General features: G+C 53.4%; 2 protein-coding genes across 2 annotated transcripts in view; one reads left to right on the forward strand and one right to left on the reverse strand.

Annotated features, from left to right (window-relative positions):
• Positions 1-5,704: 5,704 nt before the first annotated feature.
• Positions 5,705-17,051, reverse strand: LSM4 (LSM4 homolog, U6 small nuclear RNA and mRNA degradation associated). The gene is made up of 5 exons (XM_049877443.1): positions 16,950-17,051; positions 10,804-10,845; positions 9,436-9,534; positions 7,703-7,886; positions 5,705-6,916 (listed from the first exon to the last, which is right to left on the reverse strand). The coding sequence occupies exons 1-5, from the start codon at positions 16,950-16,952 to the stop codon at positions 6,825-6,827; spliced, it is 420 nt and encodes a 139-aa protein (XP_049733400.1). The 5' UTR covers positions 16,953-17,051; the 3' UTR covers positions 5,705-6,824.
• PGPEP1 (pyroglutamyl-peptidase I) overlaps positions 14,647-24,877 on the forward strand; it is a 42,130-nt gene continuing 31,899 nt past the window's right edge. Inside the window, exon 1 of the mRNA XM_049877441.1 lies at positions 14,647-15,933. The gene's annotated coding sequence lies outside the window, so the exon portion shown is untranslated. The remainder of the gene's footprint in view (positions 15,934-24,877) is intronic.

Below are 24,877 nucleotides of genomic sequence, written 5' to 3' on the forward strand. Positions count from 1 at the left end.
CCAGGGGCACTGTGGAAGAAAGATGTGGCAATCTGTTTTTGTAAACATTTACAGCCTAGTTCTACGCTGAGACACGTGGGGTTGCCATGAGTCAGAAGTGACTTAATGGCAATGGGTTTTTTACTGTGCACTGGCACTGGTATCAGTGAAGGGCAATTGCCCCTGCCAGGGAAGTTGGGGTGTCAGAAAGGAAGGGTTCAGTGGTATGAGGGATGTGGGTAAGGCCAAGGCCTCGGTGGCCACTTAGGCTAGAGACACAAGATGTCCGTGGAGCCTCACGTCCTGCTGGGCCTGTGTCTGCCCTGTGAGGCTGAGGTCTCATCTCTCCCTCCCTCTCTTTACCTCAGGGTAAATCCCAGACCTTTCCCCACTCCCTACCCCCAGGCCCTGCTAGGCCTCTGCCCACCTCCCCCTCTCTCCTCTCTCCAGCTTCCTTATTGCCCCTCCAGCATACCAGGGCTGGTTCCCACCTCAGGGCCTTTGCATGTGCTGTGCAGTACTCCCTATCTGCAATAGTCTTTCCTCAGGTCTTCCCATGGCATTTATCTCATTTAATTCTTAGTTTTCTCATTATGCGTCTCTTTTCCCATTTCCAGGCTATAAAGGCATAAAAGACTGTGATTTGAGAGTTAGCCTCTCTGTGCCTCTACTTCCCCAACTGTGAAATGGGCATATCGATCATAACCTTCTTGGGCAGGGGTGGGCTGGGGTGGAATAGGGGTGGGATAAGTACTTAGAACAGCACCTGATGAAGAATAAATGCCCAATAAACGCTACCTTGGAAACAACCCAACTATCCAACCAAACCTGTTGCCATCGAATTGATTCTGACTCATACGGTCGCTATGAGTCAGAAATAGGTAACAGATGAACCGATAAGCAAAATGTGGTCTGTGCACACAATGGAATATTACTCAGTCGTAAAGAGAAGTGGGTTCTGATACATGCTGAGAAGCGGATGGACCTTATCAACATTGTGCTGAAGGAAAGAGGTCTGACACAAAAGGTCACAAAGTGTGTGATTCCATTTATAGGAAACGTTCAGAACAGACAAATACAGAGAGACAGAAAATGGGTTAGTGGTTGCCAGGAGCTTGGGGGAGGAGGGAATGGGGAATGACTGCTAATGGGTCCAGGGTCTCCTTTTGGGGTGATGAGAATGTTCTGGAACTAGATGGAGGTGGTGGTTGTGCAACATTGTGAATGTAACTAAACCCAAACCAAACCTGTTGCCATGGAGTTGATTCCAACTCATAGCGACCTCGTGTGTGTCAAAGTAGAACTGAGCTCCAGAGGGCTTTCTTGGGTATTATCTTTATGGAAACATACCACCAGGCCTTTCCACAGCACCGCTGGATGGGTTCCATCTGCCAACCTTTAGGTTAGTAGTTGAGCACCAACTGTTTGCATCACCCACAAATGTAATTGTTGTTACCAACTCAGTGCTTAACCACCACCAGGGTTTCTTATGAATGTAATTAATGCCACTGAATGGTTCACTTTAAAAATGGTGACATTATGTTATGTGAATTTTATTTAATAACAAAAGGACATGAGAGGTAAAAACTAAAAAAAAAAAAAAAACTAAGGAAATCTGAATAAAGGAGCAGGGCTTTGAAAGAGTTTGTTCTTGGCTGGGACGCCTGCTGAGAATTTGCATTTCTAACAAGTTCCCTGGTGAGAATTTGCATTTCTGACAAGCTCCCAGAAAGTTGTAGTAAGAATCCCGGGGTGGGGAGGGGGGTTAGAACCTGAATGAGCTGGTTCGGTTCCAAGCCCTGGTATGGAGGTTGGTTAATAAAAATAAATAAATAAACACCTCCCATGAAGTATCGGGAGCCCTGGTGGCATGGTGGTTAAGAGCTATGGCTGCTAACCAAAAGACTGGCAGTTTGAATCCACCAGCCACTCCTTGGAAACCCTTTGGGGAAGTTCTTCCCTGTCCTATAGGGTTGCTATGAGTCGGAATTGACTTCATGGCAACAGGTTTGGTTTGGTTCTTGGGTTATGAAGTATCAGAGGTCAGGGTGGCCCTGCCCTCTGGACATGTGTAGGCTGACTCATCCCCCCAGGGAGGACGAGGGGGGCAGTGAATGGGGGGTAGGGCTCCTTTAGGAGCAGCTGCTGTCTGCCAGACCATGCTCAGCATCACCACTCTCATTGCCTTGATGCTAGCCTAGCACACACCTGCCCCAGGGCCTTTGCACCTGCTGTTTCCCCTGGCTGGAGGCCAATTCCCCTTGCTCCCCACCCCCCTCTCTACAGCTGCCAGGAGGTGGTTAGGATGGAGTTGACCCCTCTTGGGGCCAGGAGGCTGAGCTGCTAGGGTGGCGTCCAGGGTGTTTGGGGGCCTTGCAGGGACAGTCTGCCCCTCAGGGAGAGAAAAGGCCTAACATGAGGTTCTGCAGCAAGAAGGCAAAGAGATGGCTGGGGGAGGGGCTGCATAAACACAGCAAGTTCAGTGTTTAAAGTTAACTGCCAAGCAAGGCAGGACCCCCTCCCCTGACCCCAGGCACTGAGATGTCTGGGGGTGCAGGAGAGGCGTTCTGAGAAAACAGCATGTGGGTCTCCATGGCAACAGGAGGCCATGGCGTCACTGTCCACAGGCCTGTCCTAAGATTTGACCTGCTGGAAGGCGCAGCGTAGCAGCGCAGGACCCAGGGGTGCTGATGGCAAAGGTGGGGTTGAAGGGAATCAAGGGGGGCCACATAGGGTATTTTTAGGCACTGAACACAGCTCTGAACTATTTCCACGGCCACTCCCCAGAGCGGGCTGGGCGACTATTTCGGTGCCCAGTTCTAGCGGAGGCGAGGAGGTGAGTCATTGCTGGGCTGGGCAGGCAGCTGCAGGGACTGGGCCAGGAGGGGGTTCTGTGGGCACCAAGGCCACAGGGGACAGCAGCCTGACCTCTTGGCCCCCCCCCCCAGTGCTACCCCCACGACTAAGTGGGATGAAGAGGGTCCTGGGTGAGGCTCAGGAGCCCCGTCGCATCTCTTAGATGGTCTCGAGCATTCACTGAGCACTTGCTGTATGTCAGGTTCCACTCTAACATGGTTACCTGCATCATCCTCTCATGGTGAAGTTGCCGTTATCTGTGCATTTGACCAGTGGGGAAACTGAGGCACAGCAGAGTTAAGAAGCTTCCTGGGCGCTTTGGTCCACTCGCATGCTTCAACCCATGTGCCTTGGTTGATGCTACTGTCAGGAGAGAAAATTTGAAAGTAGGTGGGGACCTCGTCAGACCCCACCCTGGCTTACTAGTCTCCTGATTTAGTGGATGACACACCTGAGTGGGAGAAGGTAAGGGGTGGACCATTTAAGTTCAAGGAGGCGATGGTTCCAATCCTGGGTGACCTGGGTGGGGGAGGTCACTCACCTTCTGAGGTCAGGAGCTGCTGGGCACACACTTGATGCTAAATAAACATGGGCTTTTCTAACATGCACCTGTGCTCTGAGCATTTGTTTTGCCATCTGTGAAATGGGTTGCTAAGCCTCACCTGGCCTGGTTGGAGGTGGTTTTGGACACCCAAGGGCCAAGCCAGAGGAATCAACCACAGGGCACCCCATCACTTGGCCTGTCACCCGTGAAGCGGGGCAATGGCAAGAAGTCTGAGGTGCTCAAGTGTCAGGTGAGATGCAGGTTCTGGAAAACAGGACAGATGCCTGGAGGTTCTTATGGAGGCTACTGGCTGGTCCCCAGGCCCCTGCCCATGTTCCTGCCTGTCCCTTGAACAGGCCTTGCCCACTCTAGCCCCAGGGGCCTGCTCCTGCCACTCCGCCTGCCTGCCCATCCCCTGCTCTCCTCCTTTGCCTAAAAAAAAAAAAAAAAAAAGCTCCTAAATCCCAGGACTTGGTGGGTGTCTCAAGGGGGACTCCTGCCTCTGCCTGGGCTCTCACGGCAACCCCTTCTCCCACCTCCAGGGCCCTCACCCTGTGCTGAGCCTCACCCACCACCTCCTGGCTCCCTTGGTCCCCCGAAGCCCCTGCCGTAGGCAGATCAATGCCCTGTCTTGTGCAGAGCCCTCTATGACCCCTATGTCATTCAGGGGGCCACACCCCTCCCCCCTTCCTGCACCACACATGGTCTTCCTGTCACTACAGGGCCTTTGCACAGTGTTCCCTCAGCCTAGAACACTTCCCCCTGAGGGCTGGCTCCCTCACCCCTCAAAACCCTTCCCTGAATGCTACCTTTGTCTTTCCTGACCACTTTTCACATAGTATCCTCTGGGTCCTGGTTTCCTTTTGGGGGCATTTATCATCATCTGACCTTCTGTATGTTCATGGCTGTGTCCCCAGCGCCTGGCCAAGGTCTCAACTCCCCTACCCCCACTGGCCCTGTCATCACGGTGGACACTGGGCCAGCTCATTCACCCATGCCAGGCAGGCCTATTACAGAGGGGCTGTGGAGGACACCTATACACATGCTGAGCCTGTTGGGGACACACTGCAGAGAGTGGGGGTGGGCCCAGGACAAGCCCAGCTGAGTGATAATGCCTGCTCCTAGGAAGGGGCGGGGGTCAGGGCGGCAGGATCATGGGGAGGGGCCTTATCTGCAAAGCACAGCCAAGGAGGTAGGTGCAGGTGTGTGTGGCGGGGGGGGGGGGGGGAGGTGGTGGAGACATGGCAGGAAAAGGACAGGGCTTCTGTATTCTGTAACCCTCCTAGGTTTCTGTCCCCAAAATGACTCTGGGCTCCTGGTAGGGGGTGGCCCATGGGAGGGGACGGAGGGCCAACTCATGACCAAGTCACACCTCAATGTTTGGGCTCCCCTCCCCTCAAGCAGATCCCAGGAGGGGAGAGAGAAGGGGGAAGGCTCCATGGGGACCTCCCTACTGTTCAGGTGGTCCGGCCCCACGCCAGTCAGGTGACGAGGACATAGCCCGTTGGACTGTCATCGAGCCGGGAAGGCTCCGCAGACCCTGAGTTCAGGAGTTAGACCGGCGCTTTTGGTTTCTCAAGGGGCCACGGATGAGGCTTCTGGAAACCCGCCAAGGTGACTGAGCCGGGGGCTGCCCACCCCCACACACAGCCACGCTGCATGGGGAGGACAGAGGCTTTTGGAAGTCCCCGCACCTCAGTAGGGTGCCGGTGTCACAGGTGGGGAGGCGGGCCGCCGGCTAGAAAGGTCAGGGCAGCGCGCCCATCAGGCCCCAGGGGCCACTGACGCAGGTGCAGCTGGCTCCAACCGGGCCGGTTCGATCCCGTTCGAGCCCCCAAACAGGGAAAACATACAGGACAGCTGCCTCCGCTGCCTCGCTGTGGCTGAGCCCCGTGGGTGGGGACAATGGAACTGCAATCAGCAGGAAGAGGAGGGGCCCCCAGAGCATGAAACATGTGACCCTGGACAGAGCTCCTGACCCTGGGACAGGCAGACTCCACATCTGACCCTAACCTACGCCCCTCATTCCAATCGAGGACTGACCTCTCTCCCAGGCCGAAGTGGGGCACCTCCCTGTCCCCTAGGCCTACTGGGGGACTTAGACGCTCTTGTCCATGAAAGCACCCCTACCGCCCACGTCTACCTCGAGTGGATGGCAATTCTCGAGGCCGGGGGTGCAGTCACTAGGGAAGGATCGGCAGCAGCTGGCCCCCATGTGGGGTGGCTTGAGAAACACTAACATGGGGAGTAAGGGCCACCCAGGGGCAGGTCTAATGTTCAGGCGTGGGGAGATGTGAGTGGCACCTGGGGAGGGCTCTGGGGCCCAAACATGGAGCTCTGTACCAACAAGCCAGCACTTGTTTATTCCAGGAATGGCCAGGATGGCTCCCACAAGCCACAGGGTGGGAACAGGCACAGGGACAGGCGAGTCCTAGCCCTCAAACAATGCCAGGGCCCTGTGCCCTGCTGCCGCCTGGAACCTTTTTCCAAAGCTCAGTCTCAGGCACCGCCAAGGCATGACCCCAATGCTGACTCAAAGGAGGCAGGTCCTTAGGAGAGTGTTCGAGTGTCCCCTGAGGCCCCTCCAGCCACAGTCACTCTGGTGTGAGCCAGGTTCACAGAACGGGGCTGGATAAGGAAACACACATGAATTGCTGCATGCTGTCAGCAGAGTGGGCTAGGGCCTGGGGTTTCCGTGAAATCACACCTCTGCTTTTTCCACTATATGGGGGAGGAGGGTGACAGAGCAATCTGGTGAAGGGGCAGGAGAACTCCAGGAGCCCCCTGAGGGTCAGCTCTTATTGGGACAGTGATCCTGAGACTCAGGTGTGGCTGACGTGCAGACGCCCAAGGCGGAAGCCATGAGGGTGTGCCCCAGAACCCGGACAGAGTTAGATGGGGTGTCTCCGACTTTATTCTGATAACATGACATGGGATCCCGTACGCCGTTCTAGGGCACGTGCTGGTCTTCATGTGTTTGGAAAAGGCCATGTGGGGGCCGCGTTTTGAGGGATGCCATTAACCTCGGCGTGCCCAGCTGAAAGTAAACTTGCTTGCCACTGCACTGGGATCTACGCTTGGTGCAGAAAGAGCCTGCGCGGGGGTCGTTCTACTTGCAGAGCTAACAAATACCGACCAGGCTTCGGGGCCATGTCACACACAGGACTCCCAGGAACCGGGCAGCAGCTAGCCCCAAAGCAACTTCACAAAACCAAAAATATTGAGAGACGCCTGCAACTGGAACTGCTGGTACAAACAAAAAAAAAGGGGGGGGGGCGGGGCTTTTCCTGAGGAAGAGGACTGGAAGGAAATGCAGACAGAGACTCTTCCGACACCTGCCGCCTCTTCTTTCTAAAGAGGTGTGAGTGCTGGGGCGGAACATACCGCCGTGGGGTAGGGTGGAGCAGGGCACGGCCCCCCAGTCTGTGGCTGGGGCAGGAGCAGCTCACTGCTTCCCTGCCTGTCGGCCAGGCTTCTTCTCCTGTTGGCCCCTGCCAGTGCCCGGGATCCCGCCGCGGCCACGGCCGCCAAAAACACCTGCAGACAGAAAAGGGAGCTGCAAGGGTGCCAGGCTCCAAGTCCCCACCCTGGGGGTCCAGTGAACCTAGGACTGGATTCCAGTGCCCTAAGACTCGGAGCCAGGCTATTTGACCCTTCTGAGCCTGTCTCCTCAACTGTGGAAGTGAGGACATGGGGTGGAATGAAGAATGTGGGGCAGAGCCTCTGATGCTGGCCAGGTATGGCGAATGCTCCAGAGAACTCTTCTTGTGACAAGGGAGAAGACCCGGCCCCAGTAGCCTCAAGGGTGCCCCAGGAGGACAGACGACGGCTCGGGGCTTGGAGCAGGGTTACTAAGAAAAGGACCTTCCCCAGGGGTTGGGGTGGGGGTCATCAGAGAGGACAAACCCAGAACTTCTAAGAGGCAGGAGGGGCAGAGACAGGGATCCAGGCCCCCAGCACCACCTCCCACCCACATCTGCTTGCCCAAGAGAGAAGCAAAACTGGGGGGTTTCTGTGCCTTCAGGCCCGGCGGGGGGGGCGGTCCCATAGCTGGTCCAGGCCTTGGGGAAGCTCGCAGCTCTTGCTGGCACTCTCTGACCCCAAGGGGCAGGGGACAGGGGAGGACTCCTGGGTGGTTATGATCACCAGCCTCAGCTGGTCCACAGGCACCCTCTCTTGAAGGTTTATGTAAGCGGGCAGGGTTGGGGGGACGGCTCCGAGGCTGGCATGTGGCTCCCATTAACAAGGTGACAGCATGGGCCAAGAATGTCAACACTGAGCTTGGACTCCGAGCACGTGGTAGGCGAGGGAAGGGAGGCCCACCTCGCCCAGCGCCCCCCATGCCGCGGCCCTTCTGCTGCTTCTGCTGCTGTAGGCCACCACGCCCACGGCCCTTGGCCACCACCTCGTCCTTGACCATGTCGATGATCTCGTCAGGGATGCGCAGGTACTTGATGGTGCTACCGCGGATGTAGCACTCGGGCATCCGCCAGAACTTGTCCCCGTCCTGCAGGAGACAGGTACCAGTCACAGTGTGCTCTGGATGGGGGGCGAACACCAGGCAGCTGCCACCCCCTACAGGATGGACGCCTGGCCCATGCTGTCCCTGGAAGCTTCGAATCCTTGGTCTCAGGGCCCCGATGCAGAGGCACCACTGGCGGAGGTGTGCTATGGCTAGTTTCACAGCGGAGGAGGGGCTGATGGAGTGCAGGCCGCAGCTCCTCCCTCTACATGCAAAGCTCAGACACAGACACAGGGCAATTCCACCTGGAAGCTCAGGCCCCAGCTGACCACTCGCCCTGCTCTCCCTTGCCTGGGACAGGCCTGGGCCCAGCATGGGGAAGCCGCCCCCATCCCAGCTCCCAGCTGTCACATTTACAGGTGAGGATGGGGTCAGCCCTGCCCCGTCATGGAGGGCCTACGGGGGTAGTCCACCTGCCCAGATCCAGATTCAGCAGGCCAGAGATGCTGGAACCTCGTCCTGTGGGCGCTCCAGCGACCCCTGAGAACTTGCCTGCAATCTACAAAATTCCAGCTGCTCACAGCCTCCAACCTACCAACCCTGCATGCTGGGAAAGGACACAGGTGTACCCGAAACCCCACCTGGCAGCACCATCTGTCACAGCCGGACTGGACACGGTCCAGCTGCCCTCAGGGGGACCCCAAAACACATCATGAAGAGAAAACATGGCACAGGGCAGCATCTGGGAGTCATTCAGGTCCCATGCCTGACTGCCTGGATGGGACATGGCCCAGGAGGACGGATGGGGCAGGAGGGGGTGGCCTTGGCAGGGAAGGCAGCTTGGCTATAGTCTGCTATGCATGGGGACAGGAAGCCTCAGGGGTAGCGGCCACTCCACTCAGGCCAGCCCAGCCCTGGCTGGCTGAGAGCAGCTGCCTCCCCTGGACCCGCTGCCTTCACCACCAGTTATTCTGTGGGTCATTGCAAGGGTGGGTGACCTAAAACCCCTTGGAGCCGCCCCCCACCGCACACTTCTGTGTCTCACTTTCTAGTGGCCTGGATGCCTGTTGCACACTCACCCAGCCCTCTGTGGAGGCCAGACCTTGTCCACAGCCTAGACAGAAGGCAGAGACTGGCAGGGGGCCAGGCCTGCCCTGGAACACCAACAGCCTCACAGGAGTGTGGGGACTTGTAGCCACAGGCACCCAAAGGCAGGTCAGGGTGGACGAAGAAAGACACAACAGCGAGGTGGGCTGGTCGCCTGGCCCCTAACCACAACCCTGCTCAGCACCATCACAAGTGCAAAGTCCAGGTGCTCTGAGGACCCTGGAGGCCTGGCCCGCCCTTCAGGCCCCCATCCTGGTGCCCCCAGGCCCCACCCCTGTGGCCCAGAAGGATGACAAGTGCTGGGCATGTGAGCAGCACCCCAACTCTGCCCACAGGCCCCACGGAGGGACCTGCACCCCACTGGCCAGCAAGGGCTGAGGTTCCAACCACATGGCTCCCCCCAATGCCCCCTTCAGAGTCCACACCCAGCCGTGCTGCCCACGGTGCGTGGGGGGTGGGGAGGGCACGGCATGGGAGCAGCACTCACCCGGGACGTGCAGATGACCTCGCGTAGGTTGATGTTCATCCAGTTGTCACAGCTCACCAAGTGCCCGTTGTACGTCTCCCCGTTCTTCAGCTCCACCAGCTAGAAGAGACCCATCCAGTCAGTAGGGACCCTGGGGGCGGCAGCCCAGCCTCACGCAGGCCCCGGGGCCTGCGCCCAGACCACTAGGTAGCCCTTCTCACACAGACAGGTGATGGCTTCCTCCTTACACTACCCTGGGGGTTGTGGGAGGTCTCTGGGTGGCGGAAACAGGTGCTCAACTACTAGCCGAAAGGTTTGAATCCCACCCAGAGGTGCCTCAGAAGACAGGCTTCGCATTCTGCTTCCAAAAGGTCACAGCCCTGAAAACCCTATGGAGCACAGTTCTACTCTGCATTCACGGGGTCACCACGAGGCAGAATCGGCTATACAGCAACTAACAAGGATATACTCAAGAGAAACAAAGACAAAGGGCGTACACGAATGTTCACAAAAGCCAAAAAGTGGAAACGATCCGAGAGTCCATCCACAGACGAATGGGTAAACGCAACACGGTCCTCTGTACAATGGAGTATTACTCAGCCGTGAAGAGAACGAGCCACCGATACACGCTACAACATGGGGGACCCTTTTTTACATGCTGCTGAGTGAGAGGAACCACACAAAGGAAACACGTTGTCTGACTCCATTGACATGAAGGGTCCAGAACAGGTAAACCCACAGACAGAAGGCAGATTAGTGGTTGCCAGGGGCACGGGGCATGACTGCTAATGGCTACGGGGTTTTCTTTTAGGGTGATGAGAATGTTCTCGAGTTAGATGTTGGTGATGGTCGCACCACCTGTGAATGTACTAAACGCTGCTGAATTGTACGCTGTCGAAGGCTGGATCTCGTGACACGTGATTTATATTTCAATACAAAAAAACTTAAAAGAGAAAAAGCTGTGTTGACGTGGGCAGATGTTTGGGGACAAAAGCAGTTTGGTGACAATGTGCACAGCACGACACCATCTATGCTAAAGCAAACTGTGGGCACATCGCCACACATGTTGGTGCTGGATGTGCACGTCCCAGGGACCACCTAAGGGCTGAGGCACGGGAATGAGGGGGGCTTCAGCATCTCATGGGTCTCTCCTGCTGGAGCTACTTTAACAAGCGTGCCCCTCTGTGCCCACCAGAAATCATGTTGGCCTGGATGTATGTGGGGAGGTGGGGAGGGACAAGCTGCTATGTTTAGCCAACAGGCAGGAAGAGATCTGGCTGGAGGTCTCTCACCTGCAGCCAAGTGTCTGGTACCCTAGGGTCCCCCTGCTGTCCACAGCCAGGCATCCTTCCCCTACCCCAAGGCTCTCCTCTGAAGGGGCATACTCACCATGGGGTGATTCTGGGCAGTCTTCAGCAACGACAAGGGGAGCTGAAAGACAAAGGTGTGTGACGGCTTATCTGATCCTGGGACGCGGTGAGACCCTGCCTCCCTTGGCCGCCTACCGCCCAGATCACAGAGCCCCAACACTCCTTACACAGCACCCCAACCTCTCACTCACAGACCCCAGAACACCCCCCTCCATTCTCAGAGGGGCAGCTGTCTAGTCCAGGGCCGAGCACCTATTTGTAACCCCTGCTCACACACTTCACCCTGACAGGGCAGGCACTGCTCTCTGCAGTTATAAATGTGCCACAGGGCCCAGGCCCTTCCCTGACCTGCTTAAGTTTGAGGCTCAACTGTCATCTCTGAGACATACCCATGCTGATGCAAGAACGTCAGGGGCCCTTCATGTTCAGTGTCACATACAGTTGTTGTCACGCCCATTTTACAGATAAGGAAACTGAGGCTGGGAGACTAACAAGCTTGCCTGGGGCTAGAGAGCCAGTGCCGGGCAAAGCCTCACTTGCCCTTTTATCTGAAGCCAGTGTGTGCCTGCGCCTCGGGTGCACCCCCAGCCAGACCAAGAGTGACTGTCAAGAACAACCGGGGAAGTCTGCTCTGAGTGGGCAACACCTGAGCTAGGTTTTCAAAGCCAGAAACCTACCAGGTGAGGGGAGAGGGACATTCCAGAAAAAGCCTCTGGTTATTACAGCTGAGGAGAAATAAAGCAACAGGCTGTCTTATGTAGACTTACCCAGACAAGGTGCCACCACCCCCACCCGGGTTGTCAATATGTGGTACTGTGGTGGTTTGCACATTGCTGTGATGCTGGAAGCTACGCCACAGGTATTTCAGATACCAGCAGGGTAACTCATGCTGGACAGGTTTCAGCAGAGCTTCCAGACTAAAAAAGACTAGGTAAAAAGGCCTGGCGATCTCCGTCTGCAAATCAGCCAACGAGAACTCTATGGGTCATGACAGAACACTATCCGGCTCACTTGCTTTGGAAACATTACCAGGAGGGATCAACCACTGGAAGACATGTTTGGTGAAGGAGAGGGCCAGGGAGGACGAGGGAGACCCTTGGTGAGATGGATCGGCACAGCAGCTACCACAACGGACATGACCAGGAGCGGGCAACATTTCATTCTGTTGTACGTGGTGTTGCCAGAACTGCTCTATCGGGTTTTCAAGGCTGCAGCCTTTCAGAAGCAGGCTGCCGATCTGTCTCCCAAGGGGCCACTGGATGGATTCAAACTGTCAACTTGTCAGCTATTAGCTGAGTCTTTAACCACTCGCACCATCCATAGACTCCCGGGAACTGTTTTTATGATGAATGTGTAGTGTTTTTATAACTGGTACGGTGTGATAGGCGGCTTTTATACGACCTTTCTCACCGTAGTCTTGTAACTCCCACCAAATGACTGGGTGGGACTATACAAATAAGGTGCTGTGGCCCACTGAGGGGATTGGACAGCTTGCTAAGAATGCAAATCAGGTATATGAAACCCCAAGGAGGGGACTGGTCAGCTTTGCCATCCTGCTAGGCTTCAAATGAGCCATCCCAGAGGCAGAAAAGGGGGACCTCACTACCACCAAAAAAGAAGAGCTAAGAGCAGAGCAGCACGTCCTTGAGACCTGGGATCCCTGGGCTGAGAGCCTCCTAGACCCAGGAGACAGGGAGAGAGCTGTAACATCATGATGGCAAGAGACGGTGGCAACAGAATAAGGACAGACTGGCGTGAGACAGTGCAGTGGGCTTCCTGGCCACGGAACAAGGTAGTTACAGTGGGTGTGCTGACCCACGGAGAGAGCTGAGCACCTTCAGGCAGAAGGCTTTCTGGGGGAGAGGTACCTCTGGGCACTCATAAGCAGAGCAAAACAGTTTTGTAACACTTGCCAGAGCAGGGCAGAGGCCAGGCCAAGGGGCCAAGGACCAGAGATAAGCCTGCCTGCGACACAGCTGAAAGGAAGCTGTCCTGATTGAAGAACTGTATCCTGAGTCATTCCTGAAACTGAACTCTACCCTGTTACTTCCCTAATAAACCCTGTAACTGTGAGTATTGTTTGTGAGTTGTGTGTGGCCACTGCAACGCATTACCGAACCCAGCAGAGAAGTAGAGAGTGCCGTGGGAGGAACAGCTGGTGTTAGAATTGATAAAAAGGTTGGAGAGAGGTATGTCGGACCTCCACCTCATAGAATCAGCCTTGGGCTCTTGATCTTGACTTTCCGTCCCCGCTTATGAAGTTAGAGGTTGATGCCACACCACATCGTTTTTACAATAGCAAAAAAAAAAAATCAGTTCTCTTCATCTGGGAAACACAAAGAGCCTGGCCCATGAAACTGAGGGTACCTCTGATCTCCGAAGTGGAGCTGTGGTCCCAGTCCGATGCTGCCCACTCCAGGTGGGTATGATGAAGACAAAGAACAGGGCCTAAGCCTTTGCCACACCTGGCCTTGCTGATTTTGAGGTTCCCAGCCTGCCTTTGGGTCCAGAGGCCCCTCTCTGGGGGAAGTCCCATTCTGTCCCAGCACTCTGGGGTCTGTGGGTGGTGGCTTCTCTAGGGTGGCCCTGTGAGATGCTGCCTGTTCCTCCTCAGCCGAGTGGAAGGGCTGGAGGGGACTCCTAGGCCTCTCACAAGAAGAGCTGCATGTGGGAGGCGGCAGCGCCAGCAGGAAGCCAGGCCCCAGTCCACTTCCTCAGCTGGCTTCCTGGAAGGCCAGATAAGGAGGAAGCAGGGGTGGCTGCCGCGTGTGAAATGAGAGGAGGGCAGTGGACCCGGCTGTGTTTTCCCAAAACCAGCTGCTGTCAACTCCAACTCACAGCAACCCCATGTGTGTCAAAGTGGAACTGTGCTCGACAGGGTTTTCACTGCCTGATTTTTAAAAATTGCCAGGCCTTTTTTCCAAGGCACCTCTGGGTGGATGCAAACCTCCAACCTTTCCATGAGCAGCTAAGCACATAACTGTTTGCACCACCCAAGGACTCCCCACATTTCCCAGGTGTGGCTACCACACCGGCTCATCTGAGAAACTCTGCTTAAAATGAGTGTGGGAGCCACAGGTCAGAGGGACTCCAGACACCACCCTCGAGAGCAGCCCGGTGCTGCCTTTCCTGGTATGTGGGGTACTTGGATTCCATGGGATGAGACCCCTAGAAGACACCGGGCCCTCCTCCAAGACCGTCAGCACGGAGCTTGTCAGGCTGGCTCTGGGAGGCTGAGAATGGACGTTAGGCCACAATCCCCTCACTTCACAGGGCATCTGGCACCCAGAAGAGGGACCTGCTAGGGACACAGCCAGGCCCCGGGGAAAGCTGAGGGAGGCTAATGTCTGCTGTGGCCATACAATTTGGACATCCTCCTATGGCATTCGCGGGACCCCCACACCCGTGACGGCCACCCTCAGGGCATCACGTGGCCCAGCGCAGCCAGGGAAGACAGTCCCCTCCCTACCAAGCAGGTGGAAGGAATGTCTGGGACACAAATGGGGTCAGCCGCACCCTGCTCACCACCCTCCAGTAGGCTCCCCGGTGCTTCCCAAGCCAGGCCCGCCCAGCTCCAGCTACTCAGCCTCCTGCTCCCCACTCCTGCCCAGGCCACCTGCCCTGCCCCCTCCCCTGATCTGCCCACAGTGTCGGCGCACACATTCCTAATAACCTCATTCAGGACCTGAGGTTTCCACTTCACATACCGCTGTTTGTCACCATCTAGAGACTTACGCAGTCTCTAATTAGCTTGTTTGTTTATCAACTGCCTCCCTGGCTAGACTGGAAATGCCAGGTCTCTGCTAGACTGGAGAGCTCAGAGGGCGTGGGCTTTGCTGAGCTCAGTGCCAGGCACAGGAGACGGGCAAGGTAAACATTCACTGAAAAAATAAACGACGCACATTCCTCAAGTAAGCACACAAGATGCATCGGGATATTCTTGTCCCCTCCCATAGAAGGAAAAGCAGGGACTTAGATGGGGAGACTACCACCCGTCTGTCAGTTTGTCCTACTGTGGTGGCCTGCATGTTGCTGCAAAGCCGGAAGCTATGCCACCAGCATTTCAAACACCAGCAGGGTCACCCACGGCGGACAGGTTACAGAGGAGCTTCCAGACTAAGCCAGCTAGGAAGAAAGACCTGACAATCTACTTCTGAAAATCAGGCAATGGAAACCCTACAAGTCATAACACAATACCGTCCAACTTGCTTGCTTTGGCTATGTTCTCAGGAGAGATCAATTGCGGGAGGAGGACATCATGTTTGGTGAAGTACAGAGCCAATTAGGGTGTGGGGGACCCTCGGTGAGATGGACTGATATAATTGCCACAAGGATGGACTCAAACATGCTGGTGATTGTGAGATGGATGCAGGACTAGGCAATGTTTCACTGTGTTGTACATAAGGCTGCCGTGACTTTGGGTCAACTCAACAACAGCACATGATAACTACATTTGGGAAGTGGAGGCGCCAGGATTGGGGTTGCTGACCTCCAGCCAAGGCAGCTCTCTGTGGGCAGTGGTCCTGTCTTGCCTCCTTCTGCATTCTTGTCCCCAAACTGTGCTGGAGAGAAAAGCAAGATAAACGGGCCGGGTCCTCAAGGACTTGAAACTTCGTGGGAAAGAGGAAGATGCGTGAAAGTGCTGAGTAAGACAGGAGAAGGCTGGTTCAGGGGAGACAGGGCCACCATGAGGCAGGAAAATCACAAAATTTTGAGGAAAAATCATTCCTTTCTCAGATGTCTGGGACCTGGAGTTCAAGTCTAGACCCACTGAGGAAGAGTTCCAATGGTTTCTCATCCAGGACCCTCCCTCCAGCCTGTCCCTGACCACAGGCTGAATGCATCTCAATGCATCCACTCTCTGAGCTAGGAAATGCCTGGAGGGTCAGGGCTCAAAGAGTCCATGTCTCAAAAGTGGGAACAGCATGGAGTCCACGCTTTGCAAAGGCCCGTTCTAGGCTCCAGGTCCTGGGTGGTACAAGCGGTTTGTGCTTAACTGCTAATTTAAAGGTCGGCGGTTAGAACCCACCTAGCAGTTCTCTGAAAGGCCTGGAGATCCCCTTCCATAATATTACAGCCAAGAAACCTTATGGAGCACAGTTCTCTTCTGTAACACGTGGTGTCACCATAAGCTGGAAACAACTGCAAGGTAAGCTTTGGTTTTGACTCTAGTCTCTAGGGGGCCCATCAGGGATTGGAACAAATATCCTGCCTCACGGAACTTAATTTTTGATAGGTCTTTCTGGTTTTGCCCAAGCCCTTGTGCCATCTCTGTTTCTGTCCAGCAGAGATGCCTGTTCCCTTCTCTTGGTCTCTACACCAGCCAGCAGGATTTAGGGCGAGCTCACCACAGCCCTTAGCTCTGAGAAATGTGGAGTGACACCTCGGGTGGCTCCCAATTACAGAATTCCTGTCTCCCAGAGTGGACACTAGAAGTCACTTCTCCACCGAGGGCCTCTACTTCTCTCCCTAAAACGGGAGGGCCCTCTCCCATTGCTGAAATTCCTCTGCGTTGGGCCTCCATTTTCCTGCCTATTGGGTCCATAGCCCCCAAAAAACACGTGCACTCTCCCTGGGCCTCAATTTTTCATTCTGTGAACCAGGAGAATACATTTAGTCGACGCTGAGCTCGAATCTACCCAGAAACGACAGGCTGTATGACTCAGGAAAAGGCAATCCCTTCTCTAGGTCTATTTTCCAGCCTGAAAACGGAAGGCAAGACAAGAGATACTGCTATCATACTGGGCACGTTCCAGCCCTGAAATCCTTGGAACCTGCTTAACTGGAGAACTCACACTGGCTCCCCGCACCCCAGTTTCCACTCTATGCGGTCGGGGCTCCTTCCCTACCCGAAAACCCATTTTGCGGCATTCACGGTGCACTAGGCGGGTTCACAACCGCTCGGGCCTCAGTTTCCCCCTCAGGGAAATGCAAAGCACTGCGGTCAGGCTGCTATAGGATGACTGCACGTCCGTTTAGCCCTAAATCGCCCGAGACCGACCTGCTGGAGAACCTGGCCTCAGTTTCCCGCCACGGGCCCAGGGGCGGGGTTCGAGGCCGGGACTGCACTCTTCCCCGCACCGCCCCGAGGGCCCCTGGCGTTCGCGTCCCCCCGCCTCCCGGCGAAACCCCGCCGTCACGACCACGCTGTCGCCCTCCCCTCACCATGGTGCCGGCGGGGACCGGGCTCGCCGGCCACTTCCGCCGCCGCCGCCGCCGCCGCTCGTGCTGTTAGCAGCCCCACTGCGCGCCACTAGGCTAAAGAGGATTGGCAGATACACGAGCCAATCACCGCGGGGGTTGGGGAACGGACAACCATTCCCCGCGGAGGTGGGCGGAGCCTATTTGCGCGAGGGGCGGGGCGAAGCCGTGTTCGTGCAGGAAAAGCCGTAAAGTCCTACGACGAATGCTGCGAAAGGGCGTGAAGCAAGGCGCGCCTGTGCAAGCGGCATTTTGGGTAAGGACGCATGCGCAAGCCGACACCCTCGCCAGTCTCCTGGGCGCCACGCGGTGGGCAAACCTGGTATTGCCTTCCGTTTGCCAATGACTAAACCTCGAGGCCCCTTGGTTGTTCAGTCCGGCTCTGCGTCGCCCTTCGGGACCGCTAGTCTTGTAATTCTCACGAGCAAAGTTGATACTTATTTAGGGCACGTGTTTTAGTACGTTGGAACCCCATTCACACCTCTCCGAGCCTCAGTTACCCCACTCCAAAACTGGTATAATGATAGTACTTGCTCTAGAAGGTCAGGTGAGAATGAATCGAGTTAAGCCATGAAAAAGCACTTAGAACAGTATCTGGCACATAGTAAGCACTTAAAACATGTGCATGCAACAAATATTTATTAAACAAAATGGACAAAACTCCCAGTCCCCCAGGGGCTTAGGAGCCAGTCAGCGAGATGATAAATAGGTACATGTTTTCTTTTCCTGGGGCTGCCATAGCAAATGGGCACAAACTTGGTGGCTTAAAAACAGAAATTTATTCTTTCGCAGTTCTGGGGCCAGAGATCTGAAATCAAGGCATTGGCTAGGTTGATTCCTTCTGGAGGTTCTCCCTCTCCTTTCTCTTACAACACTTGTCCCTGGATTTCCACCACCTGTCTGTTAGTGTGTCACATTGTGGTGGCTTGTGTGTTGCTGTGATCCTGAAAGTAAGCCACCAGTATTTCAAATACGAGCCCGGTTGCCCATGGTAGACAGATACCAGCAGCGCTTGTAGATTAAGACAGACTAGGAGGAAAGACGATCTACTTTTGAAAATCAGCCAATGAAAAACCTATGGATCACAACAGAACCTTGCCCAACTCCCTTGCCTTGGACACACTACCAGGAGGGATCAATCGCTGCAGAAGGACCTCATGTTTGATGAAGTATAAAGCCAGCAAGAGCGAGGGAGACCCTTGGTGAGTTGGATTAACACAACACCCTCAATGATGGCTTCAAACATACTGGCAATAGTAAGAATGGCACAGGACCAGGCAACATTTCATTCTGTTGTACATAGATCACCATGAGTTGGAGTCAACTTGATGGCAGGTATCGATCTATGTATCTGTGTTTGATTTAGGGCCCACCCTAAATCCAGGATAATCTCGATATTTTTCATTTAATGACATCTCCAAAGACCTTATTTCTAAACAAGATCCCATTCACGGGTGCTCAGGGTTAGGACTTGGACATATCTTTTTTTAATAATATTTGTTGTGCCTTAAGTGAAAGTTTACAAATCAAGTCAGTCTCTCACACAAAAACCCATATACACCTTGCTACACACTCCCAATTACTCTCCCCCTAATGAGACAGCCCGCTCTCTCCTTCCACTCTCTTTCTTCGTGTCTATTTTGCCAGCTTCTAACCCACCCCCCCGCCTCATCTCCCCTCCAGGCAGGAGATCCCAACATAGTCTCAAGTGTCCACCTGATCCGAGAAGCTCACTCCTCACCAGCATCCCTCTCCAACCCATTCTCCAGTCCAATCCATGTCCGAAGAGTTGGCTTCGGGAATGGTTCCTGCCCTGGGCCAACAGAAGGTTTGGGGGCCATGACCACCGGGGTCCTTCTAGTCTCAATCAGACCATTAAGTATGGTCTTTTTACGAGAATTTGAGGTCTGCATCCCACTGCTCTCCTGCCCCCTCAGGAGTTCTCTGTTGTGTTCCCTGTCAGGGCAGTCATCAGTTGTAGCTGGGCACCATCTAGTTCTTCTGGTCTCAATATGATGTAGTCTCTGGTTCATATGGCCCTTGCTGTCTCTTGGGCTCGTAATCACCTTATGGACATATCTTTTTGGTGGCACAAAAGAGAGAAACCCTCAATGAGATGGATTGACACAGTGGCTGCCATAATGGGCTCAAACATAACAATTATGAGGATAGTGCAGGAGCTGGCAACGTTTCTTACTGTTGTACATAAGGTCACTATGAGTCTATGAGTCGGTATTGGCTCGATCGCACCCAACAACAACCCCATCCACAAGACCCTGTTGTATTGTTGCTGGGTGCCATCGAGTCAATTCCAACCCATAGCAAGTCCATGTGATAGAGTAGAACTGCCCCATAGGGTTTTCTTGAGTGTAATTTTTAATCTTTACAGAAGCAGATTGTCAGGCCTTTCTCCTGCAGAGCCGCTGCGTGGGCTTGAACCTTCAACCTTTCTGTTACCAGCTGAGTGCTTATCTGTTGTGCCATTGGGACTCCTTAAAACTTGCTGTGGAGTCAACAGAGACCCTCTGATGATAAGGTCCCTAGGTGGCACACACTGAGCTCAGCTGGAACCCAAAGGTTGGTGGTTTAAACCCACCCAGCAGCACCCAAAGCAAGGCTTGGCATTCTGCTTCCATAAAGATTACAGCCAAGATTACTTCTACTCTGTAACACACAGGGTTGCTGTAAATTAGAATTGACTAAGAGGCAAAAGACAACAATAACAGCTCCACTCGCTTTAGCAGGTGTTAGCTATAATGACTCCTGTAAACGTAGATGTCTATTTGAATAGTTAATTTCTGCTCCCAGGTGATCTCCTGTGTAGTTTCATACGCTTGTGAGCGTGACTGCAGCCTCAGTCCCAGGAGAGTCCCGGCTGGGTGGCCATGCAGGGCTCTAGCCTCTGGCCACATGCCGTCAGGTTTGCAAACGGAGCAATAGGTACCCCCCTTCAAGGCCCACACCTCTCCTGGCCAGCTGAGCCTCAGGAACAGCCTGTGAGCTTTTTCTCATCCAGCCCTGGGCCAGGGATTCTGGCTGAAAGGACTGCTTGACTCTGCACAGGAAGCCCTTAGAGCTCGGCTTCTCAATAAAAGATTCCCCTGTGCCAGGCCGCAGAGACTTGGGCAGAGGGGACTGGAACTTGCAGATCTAGATGCCTCCCACCAGAAAGGCTTAGGCAGGAGGCACTAAACCTCTTCCTCTGGGGCCTGGCTGAGGGGAGAAGGGCCTGAGCACCCGGCAGAAGGAGCAAGTGGTCTCCTTCCCTTCTCCTTGAAAAGAGAAATAATTACCTGTACCAACCAGGAGCCTTGGTGGCCCAATGATTAAATGCTCAGACGCTAAGCAAAAAGTTGGTGGTTTGAACTCACCCAGTGCCTCCGCTGGAGAAAAGACCTGGCAGTCTGCTTCTGTAAAGTTTACAGCCTAGGGAACACTAGGGGCAATCTACTGTATCCTATAGGGTAGCTATTAGTCGGAAGCGACTCGATGGCACACAACAATAATGGTTAATGCCACCACCTGTCTCAGTTTGTCATACTGTGGTGGCTTTGGTATTGCTATGATACTTCACCAATGGGCTCAAACATAGCAACAATGGTGAGGAAGGCGGCGGACCAGGCAATGTTTTGTTCCGTTGAGTCAGGGCTGACTCGATGGCACCTACCAGCAACAACGATTCTGAAAGCCATGCCACTGGTATTTCAAATACTAGCAGGGTCACCCATGGTGAACAGGTTTCAGCAGAGCTTCCAGATTAAGACAGACTAAGAAGAAAGACCTGGAGATTGATTTCTAAAAATCAGCCAATGAAAACCCTATGGATCACAACAGAATATTGTCCAACATGGTGCTGGAAGATGAGCCCTCCAGGTTGAAAGGCACTCAAAATACACAAAGGCCTCAACAATGGACTTGGGCATACAAACGATTGTGAAGATGGTGCAGGACCGGGCAACGTTTCCTTCTGTTGTATATGGGGTCATCATGAGTCAGAGCCAACTTGATAACAGCTAACAATAATAATGATTAATGACGCTGAGCATCTTTTCATGTGCTTCTTGGTTTTGTGTGTCTTCTTTGGAGGAATGTCTGTTCAAGTCCTTTGCCTGTTTTTTAATTGGGTTGTTTTTCTGATTTTTCTATGTGCAGGATCTTTCTCTCTCTGCACAACTTGCAAACTCCTATTCATCCGTAAAAACTCTGCTTGGGTGACCCCGTGTGGTGCACTATGGTCACTGCAGTTTTGTCTGCCCGTTCAACGTAGGGGTGGCCAATCATTGTTTTCCATCCCACTCCATGTAGTGATTGGTTCAAAAAAGAGCACATGACCTATCAATGCCAATCAGAATCTCCTCTGGGAAGAAGCCTGGGGACTGGAAGAGCTAAGAGTTCTTTTCACGGGATTGTTAAAATGCGATATTGAAAGTCCAGTGTCATCAGAATCCACATTCTGGAAGAAGCTTTCTGCAGAGCAAATCCAATACACACAAGACAGTACAGCAGCTCGGGGAAAGGGGAGTGGTAGTTTGAGCTCCTGGATCCAGCTGTATCTGAAGCCATAGTCCTGACTTTCCATGTATGGAAGCCCAAGAAATTTCTGTTTGTTCTTCAGTCCACTTGGAGTTTGGATTCTGGCCCCAGGAACCTGCACTAATACATACCTGCTCCATGAACTCCTCTCTGACCCCCACCCCCCAAAATTAAGCTAGCTAATCATTCCCTTTCTTACACTTTGAACTTCTGTACCTCCTGCTGATTTCCATCATCACCTGGTTTGTGCCACGTTGTAATTGCTCCTTTCATATCTAAGCCATCTCGACTCTGACTCTTAGGAGCAAAGGTGTGAGAGTTTGCAGGGGCCACCACATGGGGCTGTTCAGCCCAGTTCCCCCTTCCTTCCCAGCATGGACACAGCACCCAGACTCAGCAAAGATTTCCCGGGGACGTTTTTGGGATTGCAGAGCTGGAGTGAGGTGATCTGGTACAGATACGGCCACTGGTCATTTTGGAGTCATGTGCTGTTTCCCTGGATTCAGCTATACCTGATGCTTGTCAATCCTCACACTTTCCAATCCCTTGAACCTGCCCTCCTATTTGTTCGTTGTTGTTTACTGCCTTCCAAGGGGTCACAGGAAACCGTGGTGGTACGGTGGTTAAGAGCTACGGCTGCTGACCAGAAGGTTGGCCATTTGAATCCACCAGGTGCTCCTTGGAAACTCTACGGGGCAGCTCTACTCTGAATCGACTCGACAGCAACGGGTTTTTTTTTTTTTTTTTAACGTGACCACAACTCATGGTGACCCCACGCACAATGGAACGAAACACTGCCTAGTCTGTACCACCCCATGATTGGTTGTTGATCAAACCATTGTGATCCATAGGGTTTTCATGGGCTGGTTTTCAGAAGTTAGTCACCAGGCCTTTCTACCTAGAAATTTCTGTTCTTTAAAGCCACCTACTCGTGGTATTTCTGTTACAGAAGCACTAGGGGAACTAATACAGGGTAAAGCCATCTTTTGTCTCCAGGTCTTAGTCTGGAAGTTCCGCTGAGACCTGTTTAGCATCAGATCGACACACAAGCCTCCACCAACAGACAAGTGGCGGCTGCACGTGAGGTGCGTTGGCTGGGGATCAAACCTGGGTCTCCCGCACGGAAGGCTAGAATTCTATGAGTAGCCATCACTGCCTATGTGATTTTCTGGGTCACAACAGTTTGATCTGCAACCCATCATGGGGGTGGTACAGGACCGGGTGGCATTTCGTTCCCTTGTATGTGGGGTCACCATGAGTCGGGGCCTGACTCAATGGCAGCTAACAACAATAACAACAACGAACGAGGTCACGTTCACAGGTACTGGGGATTAGGACTTAAACCTATCTTTTTGGGGGACACAATTCAGCCCACAACAGGGGCATGGGCTCTGACTTTGTCTGATTCCATATCCCAGAGTTAGAAGAAGCCAAGAGATCCCCTAGGAGGAACTCAGAAATGTTCTTCCTGGGCGGAAATCCCTCAGGTGGAGCATGGGGCCTGCATGGCCCGGCCTGTGCTCAGCTCCCACATCTCCTGCTGCTTACATATTAACTGAACATCTGAAGAGAAGCAGGACCCAGCCTCAGAGTCCTCACACCTTGTGTCGGGAGTGGAGATGGGGTGGGAGTTGGGGGAGCCTCGTGGTAAGCAGACCCTTCTAGGGGCTGGGGGAAGTGGGCACAGCAGCCAGTTGCCAAAAGCATCTCGTCTTCTTCTGGCCTGAGCTCCCCTAAAGACCTGTGGGGTCTCTCGGACACACACCTGGAGATGCAAGGTGTATTCACCCTGTTTTAGTTCCCTAGTACTGCTGTACCAGAAATACCACAAATGGGTGGCTTTAAGGAACAGGAGTTTATTGTCTCTGTCTTAGTTATCTAGTGCTGGGGGACACAACTCAGTCCACAACAGTCTCACGGTTCAGGAGGCTTTGTTGTTGTTAGGTGCCATGGAGTCGCTTCTGACTCACAGCGACCCTCTGTACGACAGAACAAAACACTGCCCAGTCCAGCGCCATCCTCACATTCGTTGTTATGCTCGAGCCCGTCGTTGCAGCCACTGTGTCAGCCCATCTTGTTGAGGGTCTTCCTCTTCCTCGCTGATCCTCTACCTTACCAAGCATGATATCCTTCTCCAGGGACTGATCCCTCCGGATAACGTGTTCAAAGTACATGAGACAAAGTCTCACCAACCTTGCTTCCAAGGAGCATTCTGGCTATACTTCTTCCAAGACAGATTTGTTCAATCTGGCAGTCCATGGTATATTCAATATTCTTCGCCAACACCATAGTTCAAAGGTATCAGCTCTTCTTTGGTCATACTTACTCATTGTCCAGCTTTTTCATGCATATGAGGCGATTGCAAATACTATGGCTTGGGTCAGGCACACCTTAGTCTTCAAAGTGACGTCTTTGTTTTTTAACACTTCAGAGAGGACTTTTGCAGCATATTTGATCAATGCAATGCCTCGTTTGATTTCGTGACTGCTGCTTCCATGGGCGTTGATTATGAATCCTAGTAAAATGAAATTCTTGACAACTTCAATTTTTTCTCCATTTATCGTAATGTTGCTTATTGTTCCAGTTGTGAGGATTTTTGTTTTCTTTATGTTGTGGTGTAATCCGTACTGAAGGCTGTGGTCGTTGATCTTCATCAGTAAGTGCTTCGAGTCCTCTTTACTTTCAGCAAGCAAGGATGTGTCATCTGCATATCCCAGATTGTTAATAAGCCTTTGTTCAATCCTGATGCCTCTTTCTTCTTTTCGTATAGTCCAGCTTCTCAGATTATTTAGGAGGCCAGAAGTCTCAATTCAGGGTGCCAGCTCTAGGGGAAGGCTGTCTGTGTCAGCTCTGGGGGAAGGTCCTTGTATCTTTCAGCTTCTCTTCAGCTCCTTGGCCATCTTCGCATGGCATCTATCTTCTCCCATTTGTGCTTCCTTGATTCTGTGTTTAATCTGCCCCTTTTATATCTCAAAAGGGATTGGTTTAAGACACGCCCTACAATGATATGGCCTCATTAACATAACAAGGAAACCCCTATCCCAAACGGGATCACATCCACAGGTAGAGGGGTTTGGATTACAATACATATTTTTGGGGGACACAATTCAATCCATAATGCACCCTTTAAAAGCCGCACATCTGCCAAGCTGCCCATTTCAGTGACAGGCCCCTCCAGTCCCCACCTGGCCTCAATTTACCTCAATGGAGTCGAAAAGAAAGAGTTCCATCAGTGAACCATGTCGTCCCCAGGTCATCTTCTGTGGTGCAGTGAGTTACTTAATATGGCCCTTCTAGCCACACATGGTCTTAAATTCCCACAAAATGATTGGGTGGGGCTATGCAAATAAGGTGCTTGT

The sequence above is a fragment of the Elephas maximus genome, chromosome 3 (assembly GCF_024166365.1).
Source record: "Elephas maximus indicus isolate mEleMax1 chromosome 3, mEleMax1 primary haplotype, whole genome shotgun sequence".
Classification (NCBI taxonomy): domain Eukaryota; kingdom Metazoa; phylum Chordata; class Mammalia; order Proboscidea; family Elephantidae; genus Elephas; species Elephas maximus.

Bases quoted from the DNA above. Each gene is read 5' to 3' on its own strand.
- LSM4 (XM_049877443.1), bottom strand. The intron at 7,887-9,435 runs GTGAGTGCTGCT...TGTCTCCTGCAG, and splicing joins AGGTCATCTGCACGTCCCGG to GACGGGGACAAGTTCTGGCG. The intron at 6,917-7,702 runs GTGGGCCTCCCT...TTCTGTCTGCAG, and splicing joins CATGGGGGGCGCTGGGCGAG to GTGTTTTTGGCGGCCGTGGC.